The following is a 13,833-nucleotide window of genomic DNA, read 5'->3' as shown; positions in this document are numbered from 1 at the left end:
ACATCATCAAATAGCTTAAAATACAGAGAGAAATGCAGAGAATGATCTAGCAACACCCACACACAGATCACCCAGGTTTTACAGATGGTCACATTCAGCATATTTGCTTCTGATTTTTTTTTCCAGAGAAATAAAGTGAGACTGAAAAAAAAAGGTATAAACCCATGTACGCTGACATCTTTCTTTCAAATCCAAAAAAAGAAACGGACAGACTGAAAGCTCCCTCTGACCCGGCTCCCCGCTTGCCACCCCTCCATTCATACACACCTCTTGTCAGCAGAAGTCACCTTCTTGGGTGGCTCAATTCGGATATTTGGGTCCCACTCTCCAGGGGGGAGCACGATGACCTCGTCTAGAAACTCATCAATCCCTGCGATCAGATCCTCCCGATTCCTGGCCTTGTAGGCCACGTCGCTGAAGAGCTGGCAGGGAAAGAGGCAGAGGAAGAGAAAGGGCCGCTCTCTTGCTGCAGTCATCATCTCATCCACCTCCCGGGGGCACAACCACATACACTTTCAAAGAAAGTCACTTTGAGCCATTACTCCAGCTGCCAATTTGTTCTCAGTTTCTGAGATGAGAACAACGGGGCAGTTGAAACATAGCACAGTGGGGACAGTGGGACATGCAGCAAGGCGGCTCTTCCTGGACCTGAAGGCCAGGTCTCTGTATTCCAGTTGTCCGACCTGGGTTGAGTTACTTACTTAACCTTTCTGCTCTCAGTTTCCCACAGAGCGAGCTCCTCAGAAAACCCGCGCAGAGCCCAGTAGGAGAAGCTCAGGTATTTCAAATCTGTTTTAACATCCCAGCCCTTCATCTTTGGAGGGTCAGGCTGCATCGTTCCACACTGTCTCCAGAGGGTTCTTTCTGACTTTACAGATCTGATTGGGTTGCGCTCGTGTTTAAACTCCTCTAGGCTCCCTGTCACATAGTGTCAACTCTCAGCTCTGCCTACAGGCTCCGTATAGTATATGGCTCCTCTCTCTGGTGTTACTTCCTGCTCTTGAAGCTCTTACGCTGAGCCTGTATCAAACCACTTCCATCCAGCCCCTCCCTCTCCGAACTGTGGCCCTTTGCCTGGAATGCCTGCCTCCTAGGCTGGGGCTCATCCTTAGCTTTAAAGCCCCCTCGTGTGTGAAGGGCCCGTTGACTGCCTGGGCGGTTAGCACATGGTTCCCTCTAGGATTGTAGGTCTATCTCTCCCACTTGATTGGTGCTCCTAAAGGGCAGTGACTATTCCCTCATTCTTGTAATCCTCACACCCTGCACAGGGTCTGGCATACAGTAGGCGCTCAAACGTGACTTGTTGGATAAGTGAATGAATGAAGGCACAGTGTTTGACGCGGCAGCCATGACGTTCAGGAGTACATGCTTCTCGTGGCACTTACGTCGTCTACCATGAGGGTTGCAATGGCACGGCCAATTTCATTGTAGGATTTTGCTCTCCCAGAAGGTCCCAGCAGTATGAACAGAAATCTGCAAAGAAGATGGAGGAGGAGGGGGAAAGTGAGAAGGAAAAGTAAAAGCAGGTGGAGAGAAGGATGTTCTGGCCCTAAATAGTATCCATTCTTAATTTTTTAACTGGGCAGAAACGTGTCCCTTCCCTCCTCTGAATCCTGTATTTGCTTTGGAGAGACATTCCTCTTCACTCCCACCTGAGCATCTTTGCCACGCCCTGGCATCCCAGAGCTCACCCAGCAGTGCTTCTCCCAGCTGCTGGCTACTTCTTGTTTATGATTATTTTAAATAAATTCTCTCAAATTCTTCCTGAGTCAGATTGCCATCGCCATACAGTTCCCTACTTTTCCTTCTTCGATTTAGGGGTGTCTCCAACTGCACTACTAGCTGACTGCATGGACAGCTGGCCACCCAAGGGTGGGTATGGTGGGCAGATTTCAATGGCTCTCACCTGGTGGGGACAGGCACCTCGGTCACTCCTCCCAGCATGGCTGACTGGATGAGACGCACGAAGGCAATGAATGGCTGGTCCAGGAAGTCCACCTCGCCCACGAGCACATTGGAGGCTTCTGAATCCTTGGGGATCTTCTTCATGAATTTGTTTTTCCGCTGGTCAGTGAGGGGGACACGAGATACCCATGGATACTCACGTGCAGTGGTTTCGGCTCTCACTCAGCCCGTTCAGACTACTGTGGAGCCCTAACCTTACAAAATTCTCCCAGCGTTTCTCAAGAGACTGAAGGAAATAAGCCGACACTCTCCCACAATCTGCAGATGAGGAGACTCAAAGTTGGTTAACCCCAGGGACCAATGAAGCCTTTCGTAGATGGGAAGGAACAGGCAACGACTTGACCCCCTAAGATGTTCTTTGATGGGCGAAAACCTTGTTCTACTGAAGTGTGAGTTGAGGGGTCAGAATAGAAAGTCAGGGCTTGCTGGACATCAGGTCTCTTCCCCCAGCAGCAGCTCAAGCAGATGGGAGTCTCGGCCCTTACACTCCAGCTACCCAGCCCTCCCTCTCTGCCTTTACCCTGGATGGCCGTGGGAGGAATGAGACCATCCTGATGGCCAGAGTGGACACACTTTGTTTTATCTTTACCACCAGCTTCCTGGCTGACAGGAACCCCTGGACCTGGGGGTCCAAGCCTGTGAGAGGCTTCTGTGCCCCCAAGTCACCCCTAGAGGACCTCCCAGGAAACTCATAGCTTCTGAGCCTTTCCAACTGAGACTATTGAAGTACCCTCTATCCAGTCCCTCTGGCTGGTGTCTAGTCAGGGCAGGAAGGTCAAATAGGAAGAGTGAGTGGGGTCCAATGTGAGAGGTGCTGGAGACAAGCCCTCTGCCCCAAATCAGCCCCACTCTCTGCGGTCATGACTTTCATCCTATGGATAAGATGCCAACTCCTCCGGAGCCCTCTCTTATGATGAAAGTGTCCAGGGGTGGTCACATACGCACTCTTCTTAGTCTTTAACATCTTAGGGTACATTAGTTTTTCAGATCACTTTCCCTCTGGGCAGCAAGGGGATAGGCAAGAGACAGAGATAGTTTCATAGAGAGAGGTGGGGAAGGAGTGTTTGGGGAGGACCGGGCTGGTGGGAGTCCACAGTGGCCAACAAAGGAAGAAAGGGCCCAGGAGGTGGAGGCAAGTGGTACAGAGAGATTCTGCGGACGCCACAATTTTGCCACCTATTCCCCCTTGATGGGAGTCTCTCTTGTGGGCACAGAAATGTTTGTTTCTCATAAGCTCAGTGAAGATAGTTTCCTTCTGTCCCTGGAGAGGGGTCAGTTATGGGCGTGGGCATGGCCAACAGGTCTTGCCTCTTTGGGCCCACAGCCATTTCCTGATTTGACTCGTGGGGGACGAGATACATACTGGGCGGGGGACCTACCAGCACTAGAAAAGGCTTGTGAGCAAGGGCTGCACCCTTATAATCTTTTAAATCCCTTAAGAAACATAAAACTCTCCACAACCACCTGGGCAACAGCCCCAAGGACCCTAACGCAGTGAGAATAAGCCACAGCACGCGTTAATGGGAAGGCCAGAATCCCCACAACTCAGAAAGTCCCTTTGTCCCAGGAGCAGTTAGCGGGTTCATAAGCAGATTCTTCAGGGTAGAGTTCTGGGTGTGCCAGGGCAGCCACTGTCTCCCTGCCAACTCCATGTCCCTGGGCATCAGGCAGGGAGCAGGTCGGTGGCAGGAGTGCCCTGGAGAACAAGGTTTTGAAAACGGCAATGCTCTGGAGTGGCCCATGCAACACGCTCAAAACCATGAGCAGAGAGGAGTTAAAACAGGGCCTTGGTCCTCCCTTGTAGTCTGTCACCCCAGTAAGGAGGCCAGAGTTGTGGCATCCCAGAAACAGGCCATGCTGGTGTTCTGGCCACCCTGGCTTGGTGATGGTCTGGCCACGGGCTTGTCTAACCAGGGTCCTGCTGACCCCACTGCCTGAACCCAGGGGACCCTGGTCCAGCTCTGCTGAGTCACTGCACACAGCGACGCTGTTTGAATCCACACTCTGCTCACCGGGAGCTCACTGGAACTCAGGGCTAATGTGGAGTGGTGAAGAAAGTTGCACCTAAAGAACGGCCAGTGCTGCTGCAGATACTGAGAAGCAGCATCACACAACCAGTTAGGAGAGTCGGACGCTGGAGCCCGGTGTTGGGTTCCAACCCCTAAATCAAAGGCAGCATTGCCGGGGGAAAGTAGCAGATCGTATTCTTCTTACCACATAGGTAATGAAAAATAGGTTGTGAAAAACTTTTACTAGGCAGCGCTTCCTTATAACGGCTCCACTGTCTGTGTGCATGACTATAGTAAAGTGGGGTTCTTCTCTAAATAAGATTCCAGAATACTCGTTCCTAAGTCACTCCCAAATTAAGGGCTCTAGTGTCACACTGCCTGGATCAAATGATGGGTGTGCCACCTTTCAGCTGCATGAACTTAGGCCCGTTATTTAACTGCTTTTACGTTCTCATCTGTAGAGTGGAGATGATATAGTACCTTCATGATGCACAGAAAACGCACCGCACAATGTAGTGCAGGAAATGTGTGGACCTCAAATGTTGGTTGATGCCGTTATTATTGTTATTTTATTATTTTGGCCACCAAAGGGCCCCGGAGACACTGACATGAGGGAATACTCTTGTTTTGCCTTCCACCAAACTTGGGACTGCCTTGGAGGCCTGGAAGTCACCCAAGCTCCTGAGGAGTAGGTGCCAAAGTTCAGGTTTCCCTCATCACCTTCCTTCCCACTCCTGGGGGCACAGGCAAGGAGACCTTGGGACCTTCCGCCCCTGAGATGTGAATGTTTGGAATTGAGGGAAGCCTCCTCTGGGCTTCCCTTGGGGGCACAGTCATGGGGGTCCTGGGCTGTGGGCTTAGAACTTGGACTCAACTTGTTTGCGGGATTCTGATCTCATCAAGGAGGTTTCAGACAAGCTGGTGGGAGACAAGAACTGACTTTATCCGGCACTAGCCAAGGAGAAGATACACTGTTGGGCAGTCCAGTTGATTCACTATCATTATTGTCCCCACAGGGAGGCCCCACTGCTTTTCTCTACCAGCCCAAGCCCCCCCTTCCTCCTTAAAACTGTTTGCGTGTCATGGAGGAGGTGAAATTCTGTGTGGCGGTCTTCTCTCTCCAATAAACCCCAAAGTCAGGGATAGCTGGCATCTCATCTGATCACACTTCTCTGTCCCCTACTCCTTCCAGGGCCTGGCACAGAGCCGGCACCCAAGTGTTGGACTGGGCTGGGTCACCAAGGCAACCCGGAGCCCCACCCGCATCCTTCCCGGGGACTCCCACTTTTTCACGGGAGTAGAGTTTTGCCTGTAGGGGCTCCCTACCCCTGAAACCAAAGACTTCTTCCTGCCCTGGCCCTCCACGGCAGCCAGGTGCAGGGGCTTTACTACCTGGTCTGTATTTGGGGTGAGAGAAATATCATTCATGCTTCTGCTCTGGGCGTGACCTAGGAGAAAAGGAAAAGAAGGTCCATCAGGGGAAGACAGGTTCTCGCAGGCCCTTTCCTCTTGGTCTCTACACAGGCTTTTCCCATCTTCACAACCAAAGCGAACCCCCTTCCCCTAATCCTGCAGCCCCTTTCAGCAAGCATTCTCTCTCTTTTCTTCTTTTCAATGGCAGCTTTCTTAAAAGAATTGCTGGGCCCCAGGTTCTACTGCGTCCTTCTCACTCCTCAGTGTGCTACGCCCTGGTCCCAGCCCTCCGCCCTGCCTTCTTGGGCAGAGACTAAGATGCTGCTCTGTGCCAGGCCCTGAGGTGGGGAGGGACAGACACACTATTGGGTCACGAGCCAGGTGTCACTAAGCTTGGGCCTTGTTGGAGAGAAAAGAGCAGTTTCACCTCTGTCCTCCATGACCCATGCGAGTCTTTAAAGACGGCTGGGGATTTGGGCCAGCAGAGGGAAGGAAGGTGGGGCTCCCCATGGCGAGAACAGTGGTGGTGAGCTATTCGAACAGCTCCTTCCTCCATTAAGGCAGAAGTTCAGCTCTCATTTCCCACCAGCTACCACATCCAGTGAGCCCTCTCAGGCTTTCTGTGGTCTGTGGTGTCCCCGCACTTCCAGACTCTGCGTTCCCTTGGCTCCCCTCTCTTATTTCCATCCAGGAGTCTCTCTTGCTGGGCTCTCCTCAGGGCCTTGCTTTGCACTCAAACCCTCCAGAGGCCTCACCCCCGTCCTCCTCGGTCAGTCCCATCCCCTCCTGTTTCATCCCCATCCACATTTGTGCTGGGGATGCCCAGGTTGGGTCTCCAGTCCAGATCTGTCCTGAGCTCCAGATTCCTCTGAGCAGTCTGACCTGGCAACTCAAACTCAACACACCTGAAACGAAACTCGTTGTCTTCCATCAAATGTCTCCCCGCATAGACCCCACACCGCCAGTGCTTCCTCCCCCTTGTCCACCGGCAATCAGAGCAGACCAGGAGCCAGCCTTGACGCCTCCCTCTTCCTTATTTCCCACTTCCCACCAGTCGCTGAAGCCCAGCGGGGTCCTTCTCTCTGTTCTTGCTCTCACTGCCCGAACACGGTCCCCGTCTCTTGCTCCCAATAGTTCAGCCCCTCCTAGTTTATTTCTCAAATAAAAATCTGACCATGATACGTTCCTGCATAAAACTTCTCAGGAGTCCCCATTACCCTCAGAATACAGGCTGGGGCCTTTTGCAGGATTCATAGGCCCCTTTTGATTGGACCCTCTTTCCCTTAGAGCCTGGTGAACTGAATCACCCTGTTTCCCCGAATATGCGGCACCCTTCACAGCACCTTCCCTTCACCTGCTGTTTGTTTCCTTTGTTCTAAAGAACACCCTCTTCCTCCCCCATGCTACTGGAAATCTTCTATTTATTCTCCAAGACTCAGGCAAGTGTCTCCTCCTCTTTGAGCCTTCCCAGGTGCCACCCTGGGGTGGGGAGGTGTGCACACAAAGCTGTAATCACTTATTCACGTCTTTTATCCAGGTCCCCCCCACAGCAGCATTGGTACTTCATATATAGTAAATAACAGAGCAGAAGGCTCGTCCCAAAGCCGTTCACTGTCTCTGACTGCCAGCATCCCTCTGTGGAATAACCAAGACCAGGGAGACTAAGAGCAGGGGGTCACTAAGAACAGAGAGAAAAGACCGTGACAAACCCCTGCCGGGGCAAAGGTCACATCACTGTCACTGTCCTGAAGCATTCCTCTGGCCTGGTCAGGGGCACAGCCCTGGGATGTGCTTGTTCGTATCTTGTCATTCTAGTAAAAGTATTTAAAGGAAAATACTCCTTCACACTGCTTCTTCTTTTCACTTCCCAAGTTCCCTCTTTTCTTTGCCTCACAGCTCACCTGTCTCTTCAGCCCTGATGAATTGCCTGACAAAAGCCGATCTGTGACCATGCCCCTCACAGGCTCCACTCACCCAGTCACAGCCCTCAGGGGCTGCAGCTCCACCAGCATTTCACTGTCTGGGGCCCAAGACGGTCATCCAGGGATGGGAACATTCTCTGTCCTGGGGCAAAGGACCTAGCCTGCTTTTAATTGTTTCTAGGAAGACTTCTCACCAAAAACAGGGCTAATGAGCAGTTTGGTGAGAATAAAGCCATAGACTAAGTTAAAAATGCCCAGCACACAGGGTTGGGTATTGATTATGACAGGACTTGATTAGAGCTGCAGTTTTTGGAGTAATTATTTAGAAAATTATGGTAGTAAGTTAGACTCTGAGGGTAGCCCAGGTTTAGGGTGAAAGTTAGATTTCTTCTGATGCCTGAGAGTTCTAGACAGACCCTGGGCTTTACCTCCTCTGCTATGAAAGTATGAAAATTGACTCCAGAGTGGCCACAGCCAGGACGAAGCTGCCACACAGTGGCAGAGAAAGAAGATACTCACACAGGCGGCCGTAATTTGCGCTTTGCCGCATCCTCAGGTCCTCGGTGGAGTGGTGTAGGCTGGGGCCCGTCGCGGGGCTCCGGCCTGGGCTGCGATCTGGGAGGAGGAACAGAAGAGATTTGACTTCGGCCGACTTGCTGGAGTGGTGCAGCTTCTTCCGTTAGCACAATTCACGTTTACAATCATGTCACCTAAATAAAGCTGGGCTGCCAGACATGTCTCTTCCCCTTCTAGGAAGAAAGGATGTTCTGGTTTTGGTTCTTGTTTTTCAGGATTTTTCTAAGCAAGTGAATAGCCTGAACATGATTAGAGAAAATATTTGTACCTTTGAAAGTGAAATAGATATACAATTGATTAAATAGACACCAGGTGGTGTAGATGACCCCTGATCCCACAGCCTCCTGGCCGTGTGATCTTAGGTAAGTAACTTAACCTCTCCGTGCCTCAGCCTCCTCATCTGTAACCTGGGGATGATGAGAACAGTACCTAGTCATGGGGTTATTGCGAGGATGAAGTGAGTTAATACACGTGGAGCGCTCAGACAGTGCCTGGAACACAGGTAAGTGCCGAGTACGTACCCACCGTAGGCTAAACATTTTCCATTTAAAATAATTCATCTAAGGAGATTCCTCAAGTCTCTTTAGGTAGCAGCGTTATCAACTTTGTACTGATTATTGCATTTATCTGACAGGTCCAGCAAGGCTAGTGTCTGGGCATCTCAACTCTGGGCTATCAAGAGTGGAGGGTTGCAGGTTTGAGATGCGTGCATAGAACAAGCCACCAGCGTATGGCCCGACTCACTGGTGGTGGAGGAGACTGACTTTCCAATGTCAACCAAGGAGCGGTGGATGGGCTTCTTGGTTTGGTGACGGTGTTTCCTCAGTAGGACGTAGCTGACCCTCTCTCGGAGCTCTGGCCGAAGGAGGCCGTCCTCGATTTGCTTTTCAATGACATCATCTAAGTGGGAAACAAACATGCCTTGTCCACGTGGCACCGAATGACCAGGGGTGTGGGGGTCTTCAGTTTCATCTGTTATTAGTGGGATTAAAAGTGACCTAAGGGAGGCAGGAGATGTAGAAATAGTCCCACCTTTGCCACAGAACTGAAAATTTGAACCAGTCATGAACGTTCAGCCTCCTTATATGTAAAAGGGTGTGTGCATGTCTGTGGGAGTTGGTGTATGTGGATACATGTGTGTGTGCATGGGGGTGCATCGTGTGCCCATGTGGGTGCACATGTGCTTGCATGTGTGGGTATAGGATTCTCTGCTCTTTCTATCAATAACATTGTGGAAAATAAATGAAATTGTACACATGAAAGTACCCTAAGAAGCACAAGGTACAATGCTAAGTGGTTTTAGTTCTAACATGAATTCTTTTTAGAAAAGTATTTTGGGCAATGTAGTTCTGCCAAAATTGAATGTGCTAAAACAAAATTCACAAGAAGTTTTAGGGATGATAAGACAAGCCGCTCCCTCCCTTTGCCACTCTATCAAACGAGAGCTAATTTCCTAAAGATGAATGGTGATCTATTTACCCTGACAAGAAACAGGTTGCCATGGCAATAGGTGTCTCCAACCATGCTAAGAAGCCCTCCTCCCTTTTGTTACATTGCTGGATGGCATTTCAGACGCTGACCTTTCCATCTCTACGTGTATCTGAAACTTGGAGCAACTGTGACACTGCCTTGGGGACCTCAGACCCAAAGCCTGGTCTCTGCAGAATTAGGCAGGCATCAGAGGTGGGTGTGCCATGCAGACCAAGGGTGGGCATGAGATGGGGCAGGTGAAGGGGGACGCTGCCCTGCTTGGTGGGGGCCACAGCGGTCCTTTGCCTCACCTATGATCTGTGGTAAGGAGCCGCCGTCCAAATCCAGCAGCACCGTCCCCGTCTGCAGGCAGGTCCGGAGCTCAAAGAGGCTGTGCAGGGACAGTGTGGACACATGGGGCTTGCTCCAGCGCTCGCCTCCTTCCTCTACCTTTTCTTCAAACTTTATCCACCTGGAAAAGTAAGGATGGGGCTCAGCATGGCCTTTGCCCTCAGGAGGAGCCCAGAGCTGGGCCTCTTCAGGAGAGGGTGTTGGCTTGTGAGTCATGCTGTGCACATTGTTGGGGCATTGGTCCTAGACTCACAGGCAGAGGATCTCCTGGGGACATCCCCACTCGGTCCCCCACTCCTCCTGGTGCGGCAATCCTTAGGACAAAGTGGCATCAGAGAATGACTATAAATGGGCATGAAGGATACTTTTAGGGTGGTGGAAATGTTCTAAAATTGGATTTGGTGATGGTCACACAACTCTGTACATTTGCTAAAAATCATTTAATTAATACACTTAAAACAAGGGAACTTTATGGTATCCATTAATAATAGAGCTGTTAAAAAAATCGTCCACTGCACCCTAGTTACCCGTCTACTGGTCACACATGTGTTCAGTGTCTGCCTTATGGGGTGTTTGCTGGGAGCAGGAAAGTATTTCCCCACAGTTCTAGGGTAGGGCCTGAGGTTTCCACGAGTCCCACTCGTATTTTGGCTCTGAAAGTTCAAGTTAAAATCTAAACGTCTTTGAGGAAGGAAAGAAATTAAACCAAGGGTATGTAGGAGTCTGTCCTTTCTAGAAGCCTTGGAATCATAGGCTGGGGTGGAGGGGACCAAGTGGGAAGGCCTTGGGCAGGCTGGCAGAGGTAGCCCTGGCCTGTACCTACCCCGCAGGGGGCAGCACCACACAGCCTGGAGAGCCACAGGGAAGCAAAATCTGGCTGGAGACCTGCTGGCTCAGCTTTACTAGATGTCGACCTCAAGTTAGTGAGTAGCGTCAAGCTATGCCAATCAAAATCCCAGGGGAGTATTTTTGGACTGTGACTATCTAATTCTAAAGTTCCTCTGAAAAAGTAAATGTCTGAGAGTGGTTCGGGAAAGTCTAAAAAAGAAGAATGGGGAGGGGACATGCTTTTAGCAGATATAAAAACTTACTGAAAACCTTGAGTAATTAAAGCCTTGTAATTCCAGTCCAGATATAGACAAAGGGATCAATAAAACAACAGTCTGGACAGACCTGAGTCCCCATGGGAATCTGGGTTTTGATGGAGGAGGCTTTAAAAGATGACCAACCTAAATATAAAAAAGTCCCTACTTCTTACCAAGCACTACTAAATTCTATGTGGATTAAAGGCTAGACATAAAAATAAATCTATAATGGAATATTGTTGAGCCTTAAAATAAAAGAAATTTTGACACATGCTACAGCATGAGTAAAACTTGAAGACATTATGCTAAGTGAAATAAGTCAGTCACAAAAGGACAAATACTGTAAGATTCCACTTCTATGAGGGACCTAGAGTAGTCAAATTCATAGAGACAGAAAGTAAAATGGTGGTTACCAGGGGCTGAGGGGAGAGAGGCAGGGAAATTACTGTTTAAGTGGTACAGGGTTTCAGTTTTGTGAGATGAAGGAGTTCAGGAGATGTATGGTAGTGATGGTTACACAACAATGTGAATGTACTTAATGCTATTGAACTGTACGCTTAAAAACGGTTAAAATGGTAAAGTTTATGTGTTATATATTTTACCACAATTAAAATAAATAACCATGTTAAAATCTATAAACAAAAATATAAATATACTAGAAGAGAATATAGGAGAATGTTGTGGTTGTGGAGAAAGACTTCCTTAGCAAGATGTAAAACCATAAAGGGAAAATAAATGGGCACATTTTGTTACATAAAAATAAACTAAAACCTCTGTATAACACAATAAGACATAAATGAGATTCACATAAATGCAACATACTCAGAAAATATTTGCAACAAACAGGGCATCAAAGGATTTTTTTTTTTTTTTTTTTGGCTGCACCAGACGGCATGTGGGATCTTAGTTCCCTGACCAGGGATCAAACCTGCACCCCCTGCTTTGGAAGCGTGCAGTCTTAACCACTGGACCACCAGGGAAGTCCACAAAGCTTCTTCACATCAATAAGAAAAACTCAAATTACCCAACTGAAAAGTGAACAATTCTGAAAAGAAATAATGGCCAATAAATGTATGAAAAGATGTTCAACTTTACTAGTAATCAAGAACATTTAAATTGTTGCAAATGAAACAACATCCTTCACTTCTCATATTGGCAAAAATTTAAAAGATTGACAACTTCCTGTGTTGGTGGAAACATGGGGGGTGGGCACTCAAACTGTATGTATGAATATAGTATGTGTGTGTGTGTGTGTGTGTGTGTGTATATATATATATATAGTGTAGCCACGTAGCCTTCTTGGGGTGGGGAACTGGGGAGTCTCTTTTGTCTTTTGACTGAGCAGTTCTATTTCTAGGAAATTATCACAGGAGTATCATTGCACATCTACACACAGTAATATGTATACCAGGAGATGCTTACTGCAGCTTTGTCCAGTAGAGTGAATAACTGGAAACCACCAGTTTTCAGTAAAGACATGGTTACATCAATTCCATACATCCATGCTGAAGAATAACACTCAGATAAAAAGCACAAGGGTGAACTATGCATACTGACAGGATGGACAATACCATCCCATTCTATAAAAAGAAGAAAACCACACATGTGTGTTTGTGTGTTTACACATGTGTCTGAACATGCCCAGCAGCAGTTTTGAAAGGATGCATGTCAGGTGGTTAAATGGTTACTTCTGAAGGGAAGTGTGGGGTTGTTGGTGGGGGGAGGATTTAAGAGACTTTCAATCTATTGGGGTTAATTAGTGTAGTAAGAGCGCAACCTGTGGAGCAAGACAACCAAGCTTTATTTTTTATTTATCTTTGGCTGTGTTGGGTCTTCATTGCTGCGTGTGGGCTTTCTCTAGTGGCAGTGAGCAGGGGCTACTCTTCATTGCAGTGCGCAGGCTTCTCATTGCAGTGGCTTCTCTCATTGTGGAGCAGGGGCTCTAGGCACGTGGGCTTCCGTAGCTGTGGCACGTGGGCTCAGTAGTTGTGGCACGTGGGCTCAGTAGTTGTGGCTTGTGGGCTCTAGAGCACAGGCTCAGTGGTTGTGGCGCACGGGCTTAGTTGCTCCACGGCATGTGGGATCTTCCCGGACCAGGGCTCGAACCCGTGTCCCGTGCATTGGCAGGCGGACTCTTAACCACTGCGCCACAAGGGAAATCCCGACAACCAGGTTTTGAATTCCAGCTTCACGTTTACTAGCTACGGACTTTGGGCAAGTTACTCAATCTCTCACCACCTTTGTTTTCTTTAGGAATACTAACAGTTTATAGCAATTAGAGGAGTGCCTGGCACGTAATGCACTCTCTGTTAGTGTTAGCTATTAATGTGAAAACAAATAATGTTGCTTTTTTAAGTTTAGAAACAATAAGGAAATAAGAAAGTAAAGACATTCAAAGCTCTCCCAACCAGAAGACACCATGGTTGATATTCTGATGACCTTCATATTAGATCTCTGTGTGCATGAACTCACACGTGCATGCATGCACACACACACTTTTACATTAATGACACCATAAGGGCGTGGTATCTAATGGATATCCTTTCATGTCTATAAATGTCTATAAATATTCATATCGTTTTAAAGGCTCTTTAGCATTCCATTGTATGAGTAGACCATAATTTATGTGAATAAACCTCATTTGGTCGACATTTAGATTATTTCTAATTATTCTTTATTATAAACAAGGCTGGTTTGAATTTCCTTGACCCCTGTTCAATAATTTCCTTACGATAAACTCTCAGGAGTGGAACTGCTGTGTCTGCACATTTTTACGTGTATGACATACATTGTCAAACTGTTCTCCAGAAAGCTGTGCCGATTCATACTTCCACCAATGTACAGGAGACCTCACATTTCTTTGAAGTCTCTCAAACTCTAGTATTGTCATTCCTTTTCACTTTTGTGCATTTGGTAATTGAAAAATTATATCATATTTGCATTCTTTTGACTGCATGTGAGGTTGAACATCTTTTCCTTTGTCAGATTTCTTCTTTACACAATTGTGTGAGCATTTTGCAGTATCAGTGTTTAATATCCTGA

General features: G+C 48.2%; 1 protein-coding gene across 1 annotated transcript in view; it reads right to left on the bottom strand.

The window, feature by feature from the left end:
* Positions 1 to 13,833, bottom strand: part of SLC4A5 (solute carrier family 4 member 5) — a 115,052-nt gene that overhangs the window by 36,210 nt on the left and 65,009 nt on the right. The window contains exons 5-11 of the mRNA XM_060027754.1: positions 9,667 to 9,827; positions 8,630 to 8,785; positions 7,829 to 7,924; positions 5,367 to 5,422; positions 1,907 to 2,064; positions 1,386 to 1,473; positions 268 to 422 (exon numbers count right to left, since the gene is read on the bottom strand). Of these exons, the coding sequence (XP_059883737.1) occupies positions 268 to 422; positions 1,386 to 1,473; positions 1,907 to 2,064; positions 5,367 to 5,422; positions 7,829 to 7,924; positions 8,630 to 8,785; positions 9,667 to 9,827 (870 nt within the window). The remainder of the gene's footprint in view (positions 1 to 267; positions 423 to 1,385; positions 1,474 to 1,906; positions 2,065 to 5,366; positions 5,423 to 7,828; positions 7,925 to 8,629; positions 8,786 to 9,666; positions 9,828 to 13,833) is intronic.

The sequence above is a fragment of the Delphinus delphis genome, chromosome 12 (assembly GCF_949987515.2).
Source record: "Delphinus delphis chromosome 12, mDelDel1.2, whole genome shotgun sequence".
Classification (NCBI taxonomy): Eukaryota; Metazoa; Chordata; class Mammalia; order Artiodactyla; family Delphinidae; genus Delphinus; species Delphinus delphis.
Note: the sequence above shows the minus strand (reverse complement) of the source record. Positions and strands in the feature narration are given on the sequence as shown.